This window comes from Choristoneura fumiferana, chromosome 20, assembly GCF_025370935.1.
Source record: "Choristoneura fumiferana chromosome 20, NRCan_CFum_1, whole genome shotgun sequence".
NCBI lineage: Eukaryota > Metazoa > Arthropoda > Insecta > Lepidoptera > Tortricidae > Choristoneura > Choristoneura fumiferana.
Window position 1 is genome coordinate 1,449,926 of NC_133491.1, and position 13,410 is coordinate 1,463,335.

At 38.4% G+C, this 13,410-nt stretch overlaps 2 protein-coding genes across 2 annotated transcripts in view; one reads left to right on the forward strand and one right to left on the reverse strand.

Annotated features, from left to right (window-relative positions):
* Positions 1 to 223: 223 nt before the first annotated feature.
* On the reverse strand, positions 224 to 7,934 carry LOC141439361 (synapse-associated protein of 47 kDa-like). Its single transcript, XM_074103648.1, has 4 exons — positions 7,577 to 7,934; positions 6,301 to 6,501; positions 864 to 942; positions 224 to 229 (listed from the first exon to the last, which is right to left on the reverse strand). The coding sequence occupies exons 1-4, from the start codon at positions 7,705 to 7,707 to the stop codon at positions 224 to 226; spliced, it is 417 nt and encodes a 138-aa protein (XP_073959749.1). The 5' UTR covers positions 7,708 to 7,934.
* A 285-nt stretch (positions 7,935 to 8,219) lies between these two features.
* The window catches only part of LOC141438912 (ubiquitin carboxyl-terminal hydrolase 8-like), a 36,547-nt gene continuing 31,356 nt past the window's right edge, over positions 8,220 to 13,410 (forward strand). The window contains exons 1-2 of the mRNA XM_074102969.1: positions 8,220 to 8,497; positions 8,577 to 8,807. Coding sequence (XP_073959070.1) covers positions 8,397 to 8,497; positions 8,577 to 8,807 — 332 coding nt within the window. The 5' untranslated portion in view covers positions 8,220 to 8,396. The remainder of the gene's footprint in view (positions 8,498 to 8,576; positions 8,808 to 13,410) is intronic.

Consider the following 13,410-nt stretch of genomic DNA (forward strand, 5'->3'; position numbering starts at 1 on the left):
ATGCTTCATTTAAATATCCTCATTACGCACATCCTGGTGGAAACGCGCCCTGATTGTAATTTTTGCCTAGATTATCGCATTAGGCAATGCCTGTACCAAATGAAAATTCCTTAATGTTTGAAATAAAAGTTGTGAGTGAGTTTTGTAAGTGAGTGAGTATGTTTGATACTTCTTCACGCTGAACAGCTGGACGGATTGGATGAAATTTGGCAAAAAGGTTAGTTTATACCTGGATTAAAAATAATACTTTTATCCTGTTCCCACTTCCGTAATTTTTCCATTTTGCCCGAATTTCATTTGCCATACCAACGTTTGCCATAAAATATGTAGAACCGTGCTGTTTTCAGGAATTTTTTAAATGTCATGATATAGAATGCAGTAGGTTAGGTTAGGTTGGTTTAAATATAACTCTGAAGAAATTACTAATTTCAGAAATAAATTACTTTATGGCAAATGAAAATTCTAGAAAACGATACATTCGGGCATATGAAATTCGGGCAAACGAAAGAGAACCAGGAATAAAATGTCTAACTAATAACCACTGGTTTGAGAGTCATGAAATTGGTATGTAGATAGTTGGACATCTGGAATAACACATAGGCTACTTTTTAATCCGATATTCCCACGGGATAGGGCTAAAATCTCGAATTAACAACCGCTGGGTTTAGAGTCATGAAATTTAGCAAATTTTAATTTAACATCAATGAAAACCACGATGTAATTTTAGGGAATTCCCACGAGAATCAAATAAAACACCGGAATTTCAATTTAACTGCTGTATGTAATGATTTACGCGTGCGAAGACGCGGGTAAACGCTAGTAAATAGATAGATTTCTAGCACACAATTGAGGGGTCCACGTACCGTTGCAACGCCTTGGGGCTGTTCCTCGGTGGGGGTCCCGCCGGTGGAGGCCGGTCTACTGTCCGCGCCGCCGGTCGCGCTGGACAAGGGAACGGGTTTACATAACGACTACATACAAGAGTAAACACACTCGCTCTAATATGTATAGCACAAAAGTTACAAGTGCTATAAGGTTAGTATGTGCAGTCGAACCATTTGATTCCTACCTGACCCACCGTAGAACGTTCTCACAGTAAGTGTCATAATAAATTTCCTTGTCAAGCAATGCGATGTCACTGTGACTTTTCTTACGAAAAGGTTCCACAGTGGCTCACGATTCAGTTGGTTCGAGTGTACTAAAAAATTATAATGACTCCGCCAGTTATATCAGAAAATATAGGACAAGTGTTGTAAATTAATTAAACCCAAATGGAATATTGTCCATTATAAATTAGGAGCAAAATTAAATAAGCAATAGTGAATGTTGTCTAAATCAGGTCTTAACTTAATATGTAAGCTCAAAACAATTGATTTCGGGTGCAACAATTTACGATTCGTCATATTTCTGAATGTATACGTAAATATGTGGTCGTTTTTTTCGCCATACGATATTCAGGATGGACAATTTTCCTTCTTGATTGTAAGTATTTAAAATTGTCATTTTTCTGCTTCGAGTTGTCCATTTTCCATTTGCACCAAATGACAGTAAATCGTATTTTTGCTTTTGTAAATTAAAGAAAAAATAAAGAAGATATAGCCAGACTATCCAGTTAAAGGTGCGACCAAACCGCTGCTTAAAAAACGGTGACGGCATGGAATCGCAGTGGCGCGCGCATGCGAACCACCGTTTTTATTCGCATGCTCTGCACACCGCTGCTTAAAATCTTAACCGCAGTAACGTGGCTTTTCTGTCAGGACTTTACCGAACAAAAGTCTTGTCGCCGTCACTGCGATTCCGCACCGTTTGCGTATTTTAAGCAGCGGTGTGGAAAGCATGCAAAGAAACGTTGCGCATACGATGCGTCACTGCGATTCCGTGCCGTCACTGTTTTTTAAGCAGCCTTAGAAGTTCCGCGTACCATCACGCGTGCGCGTGCGCAACTTGTTGCACGGCGTGACGTCGCGTCCCCCGCTCCCGAACTTTGACGCGCTTCATTTTTGTATTTTTTTGGTTATGTGCCCAATGTGTTCTGATAAACTGACGGACTAACCCCCTGTTTCACACCATTTGATTAAATTTATCTGACGGATAGATGCCGTCGCTGTTTGTTTTGTTCGAATAGACGGAGACATCACGTCGTTTATCCGTCAAATAAAATTAATTATATATTTTTTACCCAGGATGAATTTTTACAAACTATGTCGAGTTGGGTTTGTAGTTTTCGTGGTATTGCGGCAGGTGGCGGCCGGGTCGCGCATCGCGATCTAGCTTATTGTTCATAAATTTTTAATATCGTCAATAAAGCTAGAAAAGAAACCGACTGACAGCGAGGCGGAGCAGTGCGCGCGTCGCGGAGGCGATACTGGTGGTAATATTCGAGCTAACGTGAAAGTGGCCATGCAGAATACCGCGCCACGCTTATTTCCCGCGCGACATTTGTGTGGCCTCTTTCGCGTTACCGCGAATATTACAACCGATACCGCCTCCACACCGCGGCGCACCGCTCCACCATCGCTATCGTTGTAAGTGGATTAGCAACGTCTACGACCAACCGTCACAGCCGCCGACCAGCAGGGCCACTACGAAACTCGAAGTTCGTGTCGTGCGGTCCCTCTCGCTCTCGTATCAAATAGTATAAGTGTCAGAGGGACCGCACCACTCGAACTTCGAGTTTCGTAGTAGCCATGCAGTGGCCGTATCTAACGCCCGAGTGCTTGCGGTCGCATTCACCGTCTCTTTCTCATCATCATCATCAAATATCAGCCATAGGACGCCTGCTAATGGACATAGCCCTCCAGTAGCTTCGGTTGGAAGCGGCCTGGAGCCACTGAACCGCGGCTCTGAGCCGTATCGTCTAACGCGCTGACGTTCGCGATCGCATTCACCATCTCTTTCTAGCCTCGTCTTATATCGTACGACAGAAAGAAATGTTGAGAACGATTGTGATTCCAAGCGTGCTAGACAAATAAGGCTGGTCATTCGTCAGTCTCGTTGGTGGACGTCTACGTCGCGCTTGCTGATCCGCGTCATTCAAGAACTTCTCATTTCTGGGTGAATATTCGGCGTTAGTACCGCGTCATTTTCTCATCACTTTTTTATCAGATTTCTTAAGAAAGAGGTACAACAAACATCAACATCCGACACATATTGATGAACACATGTTGACACATGTTGATATTTATTGTACCTATTTCTTCAAATCTGATAAAAAGTATTGAGAACATGACGGCGGTACAAACGCCCGAATATTCACCCTTCTCTCTACCGTCATCTATACTGCGTGACAGAAAGAAATGGTGAAAACGATTTATATTCCAAACGACAGTGCGTCCGTGCGTAAACAATAAGGCCACAGATTTAGCTCGAGATAGTAAGCCAAATCCACAAGTTTTATACAATTGGTAACAGAAGCGACAGAAAGAGTACAAATCTGACAATATACAATGTCATCCAATAAACAAGAAATAATGATCAAAATGTACAGGTCAGTTCACAAGAGCTAGCACGAATGGATTGAACGAAAGTAATGTCACTAGACATTTTTTTAGGAAATGCATGACATTTTCACATTTGTGTGAAGTGTATTCAAATAGGTAACACATAGGTACTTTCATTCACTCAGTTATTCCATTCATGTCAACTCTTGTGAAGCGACCTGTAAAGCCTGAAGTAATACTGATGCTGAATGTTTTATTGGTTATTGGATAAGAGTAATAGAGTTCAATATATCATTTAGTTCAAACACATTCATTGGCTAATTTATTGTATACCGTGCTGTGCTATCGCCTCTCAAGCAGAGGGTCGTGGGTTCCAACCCCGGCTCGCACCTCTGAGTTTTTCAAAATTCATGTGCGGAATTACATTTGAAATTTACCACCAGCTTTGCAGCGAAGGAAAACATCGTGAGGAAACCTGCACAAACCTGCGAAGCGATTCAATGGTGCGTGTGAAGCTCCCAATCCGCACTGGGCCCACGTGGGAGCTATGACCCAAGCCCTCTTGTTCTGAGAGGAGGCCTGTGCTGTACAGTCGCCATTTGATATTTCGGAGCGGGTCGAGGTAGTCAAAAGCATCGCCACATGCGCTTGATTCGCAAGGCATTAGAGTTCACGTTCCGATATTTTTTATCACCTTGGCCGCTCCGAAATCTGATGGCACCTGCTGGGCTACTACGAAACTCGATACTCTAAGTTCGTATCGTAAGCCCTTTCACTCTCGTATTAAATAGTATAAGTGTCAGAGGGACCGCACGACACGAACTTCGAGTTTCGTAGTAGCCCTGCTGTACATAGATAATCTTGATTTTTGCTCAGTGCACCCCTATTCTGTTGAGTGGGTTAAATGTATACACAATGAGCGACCACCAAGAAGGCGTTGTTATTTACCCATTTCAACAATAAATTAAACTTTTATTGCCCTTTTTCTCAGGCAATGTCGAAAGGTCGAAATGAATGTATTTAAACAGCTTATCCTAAAGATTATAGTAATAAGTAAATTGATAAAAACACTAATTTAATAGAATGCACAATGAGAAATAAAAAATGGGGGTTTGAGCAGAGTCAATGAGTTCACAGAGACAAGTGTTATTTATGGAAACAATAATAAAAAAGGTAATGCCCAATCCCTTTTGATCTGATTAAAAAAAACTAATTCAAATTTGGAATGATAAATCCATTGAAAAAGCCAGTGAATGTAAAAGAATTCTGGCGAAAAAACCACAGCCTAAGTATGGTTGGTTGATCCATTCTATTGTGTTATACATGTGGAAATGTTTGAAGTGAAGGTATATTAAAATTATGTAGGTATAAAGGCTGAACAGCAGACATGACAACTGTCAAGTCAATGAAGAATGATGCAATATGTTTGATTATTATAATAAGTATATATATGGTGTACTGCCTTTTCGGCGAAATATGTTTCGCCAAATTTCACTTAGCAACCAATCTTTCGCCAAAGTTTCATTTGGCAAACAATTCGTTGGCATAACTTTACTCCGCATTTTTCTTATTACGCAACAATTTTATATTGCAAAATTTTACTTCATCACACTTTTATGTGGCAAATAAATTATGTAGCAAATGATTGGCTTAGGCGAATAACAAATTGTCAAATAACATTTGGCCAACTTTTATATTGCAAAGTTTTACTTTAAAATTTGTGCGAGCGAGCGAAGCGAGCGAGCAAGACGGCTCGGAGCAGAAGCGACTTGGATAGTTTAGGTTCAGACAGAAGTTAGTTTTTTTTTATAGCAGCCAGGATAACTGCCACCAGGAAAAGTAGGTTGTATGCCATTCAATAAGTTGCTAAGTTAAGGTATGCCAATCAATACGTTTGACCAAAACATAAACGACATCTTAAAAAAATCCCAGGTAATAATTTGCATAATAATAATTTATCAAATGATTAGTTGGGAAATGATATCAGTGCGAAACGTTGAGTTGGGAAATAACATTTCGCCTAAATAAAAATATGGGATAAATAGTTTGGGAGCTAATAATTTGCTAAATAATTTTCGCCGAATCATTAGTAAACCATATATATATATATAGAAAGCATGTGTTTTTCACCCTTAAACATATTAATGCCAGAAGGAATATGCGCCATTACCTCGTATTTAACTGTCACAAGAATATGAGTAGATAATATGATACAAATACGAGAAAAACGCAGTTGCTAGCACTCCTTATAATAGTTTAATTTAGTGAAAACCCTGCAATACAATCTGCATGACTGGGTGACACTCTTTCCCGGCCCGGATAACACCGACATGGAAATACTGGCCCTGTTTTTTGTGTACACGCCCATAGAAACTGACAGGAGCTTCTATGGGCGTGTACACGAACAACAGGGTCGGTATTTCCATCCTGGTATTATCTGGGCCGGGAAAGAGTGTCACCCATGTCGGACTTAGTGACTGTTATGCTGCAAGTGATTTTCCTCTACTGAAACAGTAGATTGTTAAATTCATCACAACAATAGGTAATACCTGTTAAAGCTTGATGGTTGATTAGTCTGTCATGTTCTGTGTATATATAAAAAAAAATACCAGCTGTTTTATCAACAAGGCAATATTAAAAAAAAAGATAATGATTAATCTGAAAGCAATGAATCCTTATGCATAGAGTGGCAAAAATAGGAACAAATGCGTGTCAGTGCTTTAAGCTGATCGATATTCAGTGTATGAAAAGCTTAAGAAAAAGGTGTGGCGTTTCTAACACTTCGTCAAAAAACGGCACACTGAAGCTTTGAGGAAATAAGTAAACTCATTTAGTCTGCCACCCCGCGTACCTATTATACCTAGAGTTATCATCATCGTCTTTCCCCTCAAGCTTGGGTTCGGCAGGCTCAGCGGGTTCAACAGGTGCAGCCTCAGTGGCTTCGGAAGGTGCAGCATCATTTTTCCTGAGGCCAGGGATGGGGATCCCTGACCCAAGCCACCCCGTCATTTTTGACTGTACATTCGTGATGAGGTCAAGTTTGCCGCCTGGTTTCGTTGGGCTGCAAAAAAATTTCAAATATAAATAAATTTGAATAGGTACTTTTTAATCTCTTTTATTGCTTGAAAGCCTTTATGTCACCCAGTCTTGTAAGTATGTTAGCACTTTTTATGAATAGCATTCACTGGCAAGCAATTGATACTTTTAATTTCCATCTAAAATACATCTATGGATAAGCTGAGCTTAATTACCTTAATACTTGGGTAATCTTAGAAAAATATATCAAGCTCAATTTTAGAAGGGATCAAAACAGCTTTTTGCATTACAGGTTGGATGTATTTACATATTTTTCTAAAAATGTGCTGCATGTTAGTTCCTTTTAAGGTACATAGTATTAACATAATTGTAATTTTAATAATTGTAAAATGGCTAAATTGTAGATCCAACTCTGTTAATTATCACACTCAATATTTGAATATTAATAAATATATCTATAATTTATTTTACTTAGTATTATTTAGTTACAGATTGCATTTCTGTGATGGTGGTATAAATAATAGTAGATGTATTCTCATTATTCTTATGTCAAACTTTTATCTAAAAGCAGACAAAATTAGGAAGATCAGATAGATTCATCAAAGAAATAGGTCACAAGAAAAAATTAGAATGTAATCAATTTATTAACTGTTCTCCAGAATTAAGAAAGATCTAATGAAGTGAAGTCATTATAGAAACCACAATCCAAACTTTAGAACAGTGTATGTCTAGTTACAAATGCATATTTAACATATGGAGTCATATCCAATTAGCCCCAATCATCAATACAATGAAGACAGCCTGGTGTTCTCATTACAGTCCTAGCACCAATGTTCTTGACCTAAATAAATGTTCATACTGGATCAATATCCCACCATAGTTATGAAACGTTTTGCTGCATTGCATTATTCGGCGGATTATTGCACCTTGCAGCCGCTTTCTAGAAACTTCCCAAGGTTGAATGCAGTTTACAAGCATATTTTCAGCTACAAATCAAAAAGCACGATTCAAACGTAACGAGTCAATTAATTTTAATAGTTTTATGTGGGTTATAGCGGGATAACGGAGGGGAGAAAAAAGTAAACAAAAGAATAATGCACCTCTGTCGCTCGCCCTCTGCCGCTGGCTCTGCCGTCGCTTCCTTAGTAGGAGTCGGGACTTCTTCATCCTGGGGGTCTCCTTTCGCGGCCCCCATCCACGAACTAACCTGATTAGTAAGTCCTGAAAACATTTTCACTGCCACTAGCTAACCCGAAAACTACACAAATCACAAACACTCGGCTATTTCACTACGCTGCGACAGTTACGCACATGACACCACGGGACAGTCTGCGACACGGCCGTGGGAAGCGCGATCAGCTGAAAAACTACGGAAAACCGTGATCGACCAGGAAAATCGGACGAGTTTCCACTGCGCATGAAAACTTGCGCTTTTGCGCTATACGTTTTTATTGTGTGCGTTTTGATACTGCACTGTTACGTCAAGTTATTAGATTTGAAGAAATATTGCAAATAAACACATCAATAACTTTACAGTGTAAGCGTCAAGAACTTTTGTAGTTTTTTAAGCGTTATGATATTCATTTCATTGACGTTTATTTCAATTAACATGATAACGATGGAAAAAAACAATACGTAACGAAACGTCTCATTGTAACTCCATGTCTACGTTCGTTCATCTTCGTGGTTTCATTCTTTTCATTTGACATTTCAATTCCATTCAAAACCATTCATCCGATCCGATCCAACTCACTCAAACATGACGTTTTTGGATTAGGCTAGCCAGTTTTTTGTTTCCGTTTGTGAATTTTACAGGAATCACTGCGTTGTTTATCTCAAATGTAGTGTTTAGTGATCTAGGCTACTTATAAAACAACTATAATTCGTTTACCGATCTGTGACGCAGCTTTAATATCCAATATGACGGAAACGCGTCGTCTACAGCTGCATCTAGGAAAATGCATCGAGGATCTAGATAAATTGCACAATATTCCGGATTTGAAATCGAAAAGGGCTACCCTGTGAGTATATGCACCGTTTATGGCCTAAAACTTTACACAAATCTTGTTTTTTATTGTGTTTTTGACCTTTTGTTTGAAGGTTATGCAAATCGGCTCAGAAGCTTTTTGAGAGTGCTGAGGAGGCACGGGAGAAGGGCGACGAGGAGTATTCGTACGTGTGTTACATGAAGTACTTGCGGGTCGTGGCTTGTATCAGCAAGGACAAGGAGTATTTGAAGGACAAGGCATATTTCAACAGCATGTTGGGGACCAAGAACCCCAACAAGGCAATTGATGCTGCTGAGGAACTCAAGAACAGCCTTATTGATAGGTAAGAAAATAATAATTAAATACACATTAATGCAAAAAAAAAAAAAAACCTTGTAAACACAAGTAGATCCTGACAAAAACAAGCAATTCTATAATTGTAGAATATACATACAAGGTTTTTTTCAAGAAATCTGATATTTCAACAAATGGTTCTGTTAGTTATACTTACAACCCCGGAAACAGATTTTATCAGAATTTTTTCATTCAAGAAAACAGTATTATATCCAGTTGTTTTTTTTTAACCCCCAATGCAAAAAGAGGGGGAGTTTGACCGCTATGTGTGTCTGTGTGTCTGTCTTTGGCACCGTAGCTCTTAAACGGGTGGACCGATTTGTATGTATGTGTGTACGTAAATACTTAATTGTTTATGTACACAAAAATAATACAAAAAGAAAACAACAAAACAAAAGAGTACAAAGGTGAACTTATCCCTAAAAGGGATATTTTCAAGGTAACCTAAACAGGAAAGGAAAACTTAAAGATACAAACAGTAATTTATGCAGTTTTTTTATTTTATTTGAATGTGTTTTTTTATTTGTAAGCAGGTTTTCTAGCTATGGTTCTTAGACATGTTTTATCAAAATCGGTTCAGCCATTTTTGAGATATTGAAATTGAAGTGACAAAGTCAGGGGTTTTCCAACTTTTTGTTGGTTAGGTTATTTATTTAATTACAGTTTGATTAGTTCGAGTTAACATTTGACAGATGGGCGTGCCTTCAGTCAATTTTCAACTTTGACGTCATACAAATAAAGCCATTTTTAGTATACCGCTACCCACATTTACAGATTATGTAAAAACTATTTTATTTGTATGACGTCAAAGTTGAAAATTGACTGAAGGCACGTCCATCTGTCAAGTGTTAACTCCAAGTAACCATACTGTACTTTATTTTATTTTACATAAACTTTTATTAGATAGTTAATATTCAATGTGAATTCTTATTAATTTTTTTTTATACTAAAACATTCATACATTAAAAATACTTAAAAAATCAGATTTAATGTTTCATTACATTCAGTAACTAATTTGTACTTTTCTAAAGAAAGTAATATAGAAAAATACCAAATTAAAATAAAAACACAGGTGGCAAGTTTTTTTTTTCAAGTTTCATCACTAGTCATGCCTTTAATGCTTAACACTATCAAACTTTGTATTTAAACATTAGTCAACAACTCAACACCTCTTAAAAAAAATCCTAAAATCCACACACTGAAAAGCCAGAGATGGTGAAACTATAAGGGTTCCGTTTTCCTAAAAATATCACACCTACTTCCTACTTTGTCTATGGGAGGCTACATATAATTATTATATATTTTTTTTATTTAAAAGCCTATAAGGGTGTCCCACCGCTAGGCAAAGGCCTCCGCCCATGTCCTCCACTCGACCCCGTCTTGGGCGATCTCTGACCAGCTGCGAAGAAAGGCGACAAGATCATCCTGCCATTAACGCCTGGGCCCAACATGTTACCGAAGTCCATTTTGTGGTATCCAGTCTGTGGCTATTTTAGCCCACCTATTGGGTTCCATACGGCTGACGTGGCCTGCCCAGTGCCCACTTGCCCAGTGTCAGCCTGGCAGTCTTGGCACCCATATATCATGCAAATTGTAGCTTTCTAAAACAGATAGGTAGTCTCTGAGCAAAGCCACATATGAATAGACAGACAGACATGGCGAAACTATAAGTATCTTGTTCAATCTACTATAGCTATGTTTCTCTGTGGCTTCCCACGTAGCTAACATAGTCACATAGGATGTACTTAGCCCTAGTTAAAATGTAATATATCAAATTCTCAGGTCAAAATTTTTTGTGACCAAACTCCTTCAAAACAGCTATAAACCATTTTTCATACTTCTACGCGCACGGAGTCGTGGGCAACAGCTAGTATTACATTAAAAATAGGTGCTTTAAAATGTACCATTTCACATAAATCCTTTACTATATATATATATATATATAATATACTTTTGGCATTCACCCTTTCCATATTGGTAGGGGCATATTTTGCCAATTCATATTTTAATATGTCCAGGTTAAACATAAGAGGGGGAGAGAGAGAGAATCATTTATTTATTATTATTATATAAATTATCAGGCAGGCAGTTGCAAGCAACTGATAGGTGCCTGTATCTAGCTGTTCCTGTGGTCAAGTATTCTTGTATTGTTAATGTGTTGGTCTAAGCCTGTTCTTAAATTGGTTCACATTCAGTGCTGAGACTACATGTTCTGGTAGTTTGTTTCATGTCTTGACCACTCTGTTACACAAGAAATGTTTACGAGGATTGTTGTGCGATCGTTCAGTAGATAGCTTAAATTGGTGGCCGCGCAGACGTGTGTTGTTACTACACATATTTTACATATAAAAATACATTAGATGGAAACAATAAAAAAATAACATCAAATAGTATAAAGTGGGCCCCACTCAACATAAAAGCGAAATAAACAATGGTTTGCTTTGTTGAAGACACATTCAATTCAAGGTTCGAATTTAATTTTACAAAAATTTATATAAACTGAGCATTTGTTGGTACTTAGGGGGTTTCCTATTTGCTGTCTGCCCTATTTACTTTTTATGAAATCAAAGGAGACTGGAAAAAAACAGGAACAATTGACCAATGTGAACAATAAAAGTCTTGGGTATGGGTTCAGTTATAAATAAATAAATAAAAAATTGTCATTTGAAATATTTCTTGCTTTTTATCATAATGGGCCTTTAATAAATTGAATAAGGTTAAAGAAACCTGTCAAAAGTAAAAGGAAAATGCCACATTGTTTTAATTACTCCAAACAGATTTTTTGTCTACCCCTACGGGAGAGAGGCGTGATTATATGTATGTATGTATGTATGAAAATGATGAATTTCTCGTTCATGGCGACGGGTGACACTCTTTACCGGCCCGGATAATACTGAGATAGAAACCCTGTTTTTCGTGTACACGCCCATTGTACTGACCTGAGGTGAAACGACAATGACATTGAAAATACCACAAACCGAGAGACAAAGCGCTGGCAGGTCTCCCAGTAGGTGGACTGACAATATCGTGAGAGTTGCGGGCAACCGGTGGATGCAAGGGGCGAGTCGTCGTTCATTGTTGCATTCTAAGGGGAAGGCTTTTGTTCAGCAGTGGAAGTTGTCCCGCTAATGATGATAAATATGTTTTAAAAAGGAAAGAATGTTAATTTTTTTTTCCTCTGATGTTTTAACTAGGCTTTAGCACACCAAATGTGACTATGTCAGCCTCATGGGGAGCCTCAGATATATACACCACACTACAGACAGATAATGTTAAATTTCATTGAGCAAGCAATAATAACAAATATTTATTCCGGATCATTTACATAATTATCTCTAGTCCATGTGAGCTTCAAAGAACATATAATGTTTTAAAGTTATTATTATTTAAATTATCAGGCAGGCAGTTGGAAGCAACAGATAGGTGCCTGTATCTAGCTGTTCCTTGGTCAAGTATTCTTTATACTGTTATTGTGTTGGTCTAGCCAGTTCTTAATTTATTATTATTATTTTTTTTTTTTTATATACTGAAGGCAAACGAGCAAGTGGTCTGATGGTAAGAGGTCACCACCGCCCATAAACATCTGCAACACCAGGTATTGCAAACACGTTGCCAACCTAGAGGCCTAAGATGGGATACCTCACGTGCCAGTAATTTCACCGGCTGTCTTACTCTCCACGCCGAAACACAACAATGCAAGCACTGCTGCTTCACGGCAGGATTAGCGAGTCAAGATGGTGGTAGCAATCCGGCGGACCTTGCACAAGGTCCTACCACCTGCAGATTGATTCACATTCAGTGCTGAGACTGCATGTTCTGGTAGTTTGTTCCATGCCTTGACCACTCTGTAACATAAGAAATGTCTGCGAGGATTGGAACTTCCAGACATTTTAGCCAGGCATTTTTTTTTATTTTGTAGAGTAGTAGGAAAAAAAGCAGCCTGAGATATGAGAGGAGAAATTTGTGTCTAGACTCCTGTCCAGCTGTGGTGTAGGGGTTATAGCATGTAGCACGGATTGCTGAGGACCTGGGTTCGATTCCCAGTGCTGGTCTCTTTTTCTGGTTTTTCTGTGCATCCATGTCTCAGTTTGTATTTTCGATATTTTAACCAGGTATAGGCAGTGCCACGAGAGTTGAAGTGAATGATTACACACACAGCTACAAAAAGAACTGATGATACAAAAGGAGAATGAATGAGTAAATGTTAAAATCCCGCTGTCATTACACGACATGTTCTTGTGTGCGTGACCTCACACTGGTGGCACTACCTATAGGTAGGGTATCATGTGTGTTTAGCAACATGAGTCTTTTGAACTACCCGCACTTTATTACAATTTATTAGATACATAACTTATTGAATCAGGGTGTTACTTTGTGGAGGTCCATATCAATGAACTAAAAGTTTTTTTTTTAGTTCATTATTAGATACAGGTATATCTCAAACTACCCGCACTTGGTCAATTTCAACAATCCCAAAATCCTCTCCACTGAACGTGAATTCTTCTCTGGAATGGTGTGTCAAGCGGTTCAAATTAAAGCATATAAATTTCAACCTAGATGATGGATATATGCTTTCATCTTCATGGAATCCT

Coding starts and splice junctions, on each gene's coding strand:
- LOC141439361 (XM_074103648.1), bottom strand. CDS start 7,707: ATGTTTTCAGGACTTACTAATCAGGTTAGTTCGTGGATGGGGGCCGCG. Junction 6,502..7,576: donor GCAGAGGGCGAGCGACAGAG/GTGCATTATTCT, acceptor ATTTTTTTGCAG/CCCAACGAAACCAGGCGGCA. Junction 943..6,300: donor GACGATGATGATAACTCTAG/GTATAATAGGTA, acceptor TCCCTTGTCCAG/CGCGACCGGCGGCGCGGACA.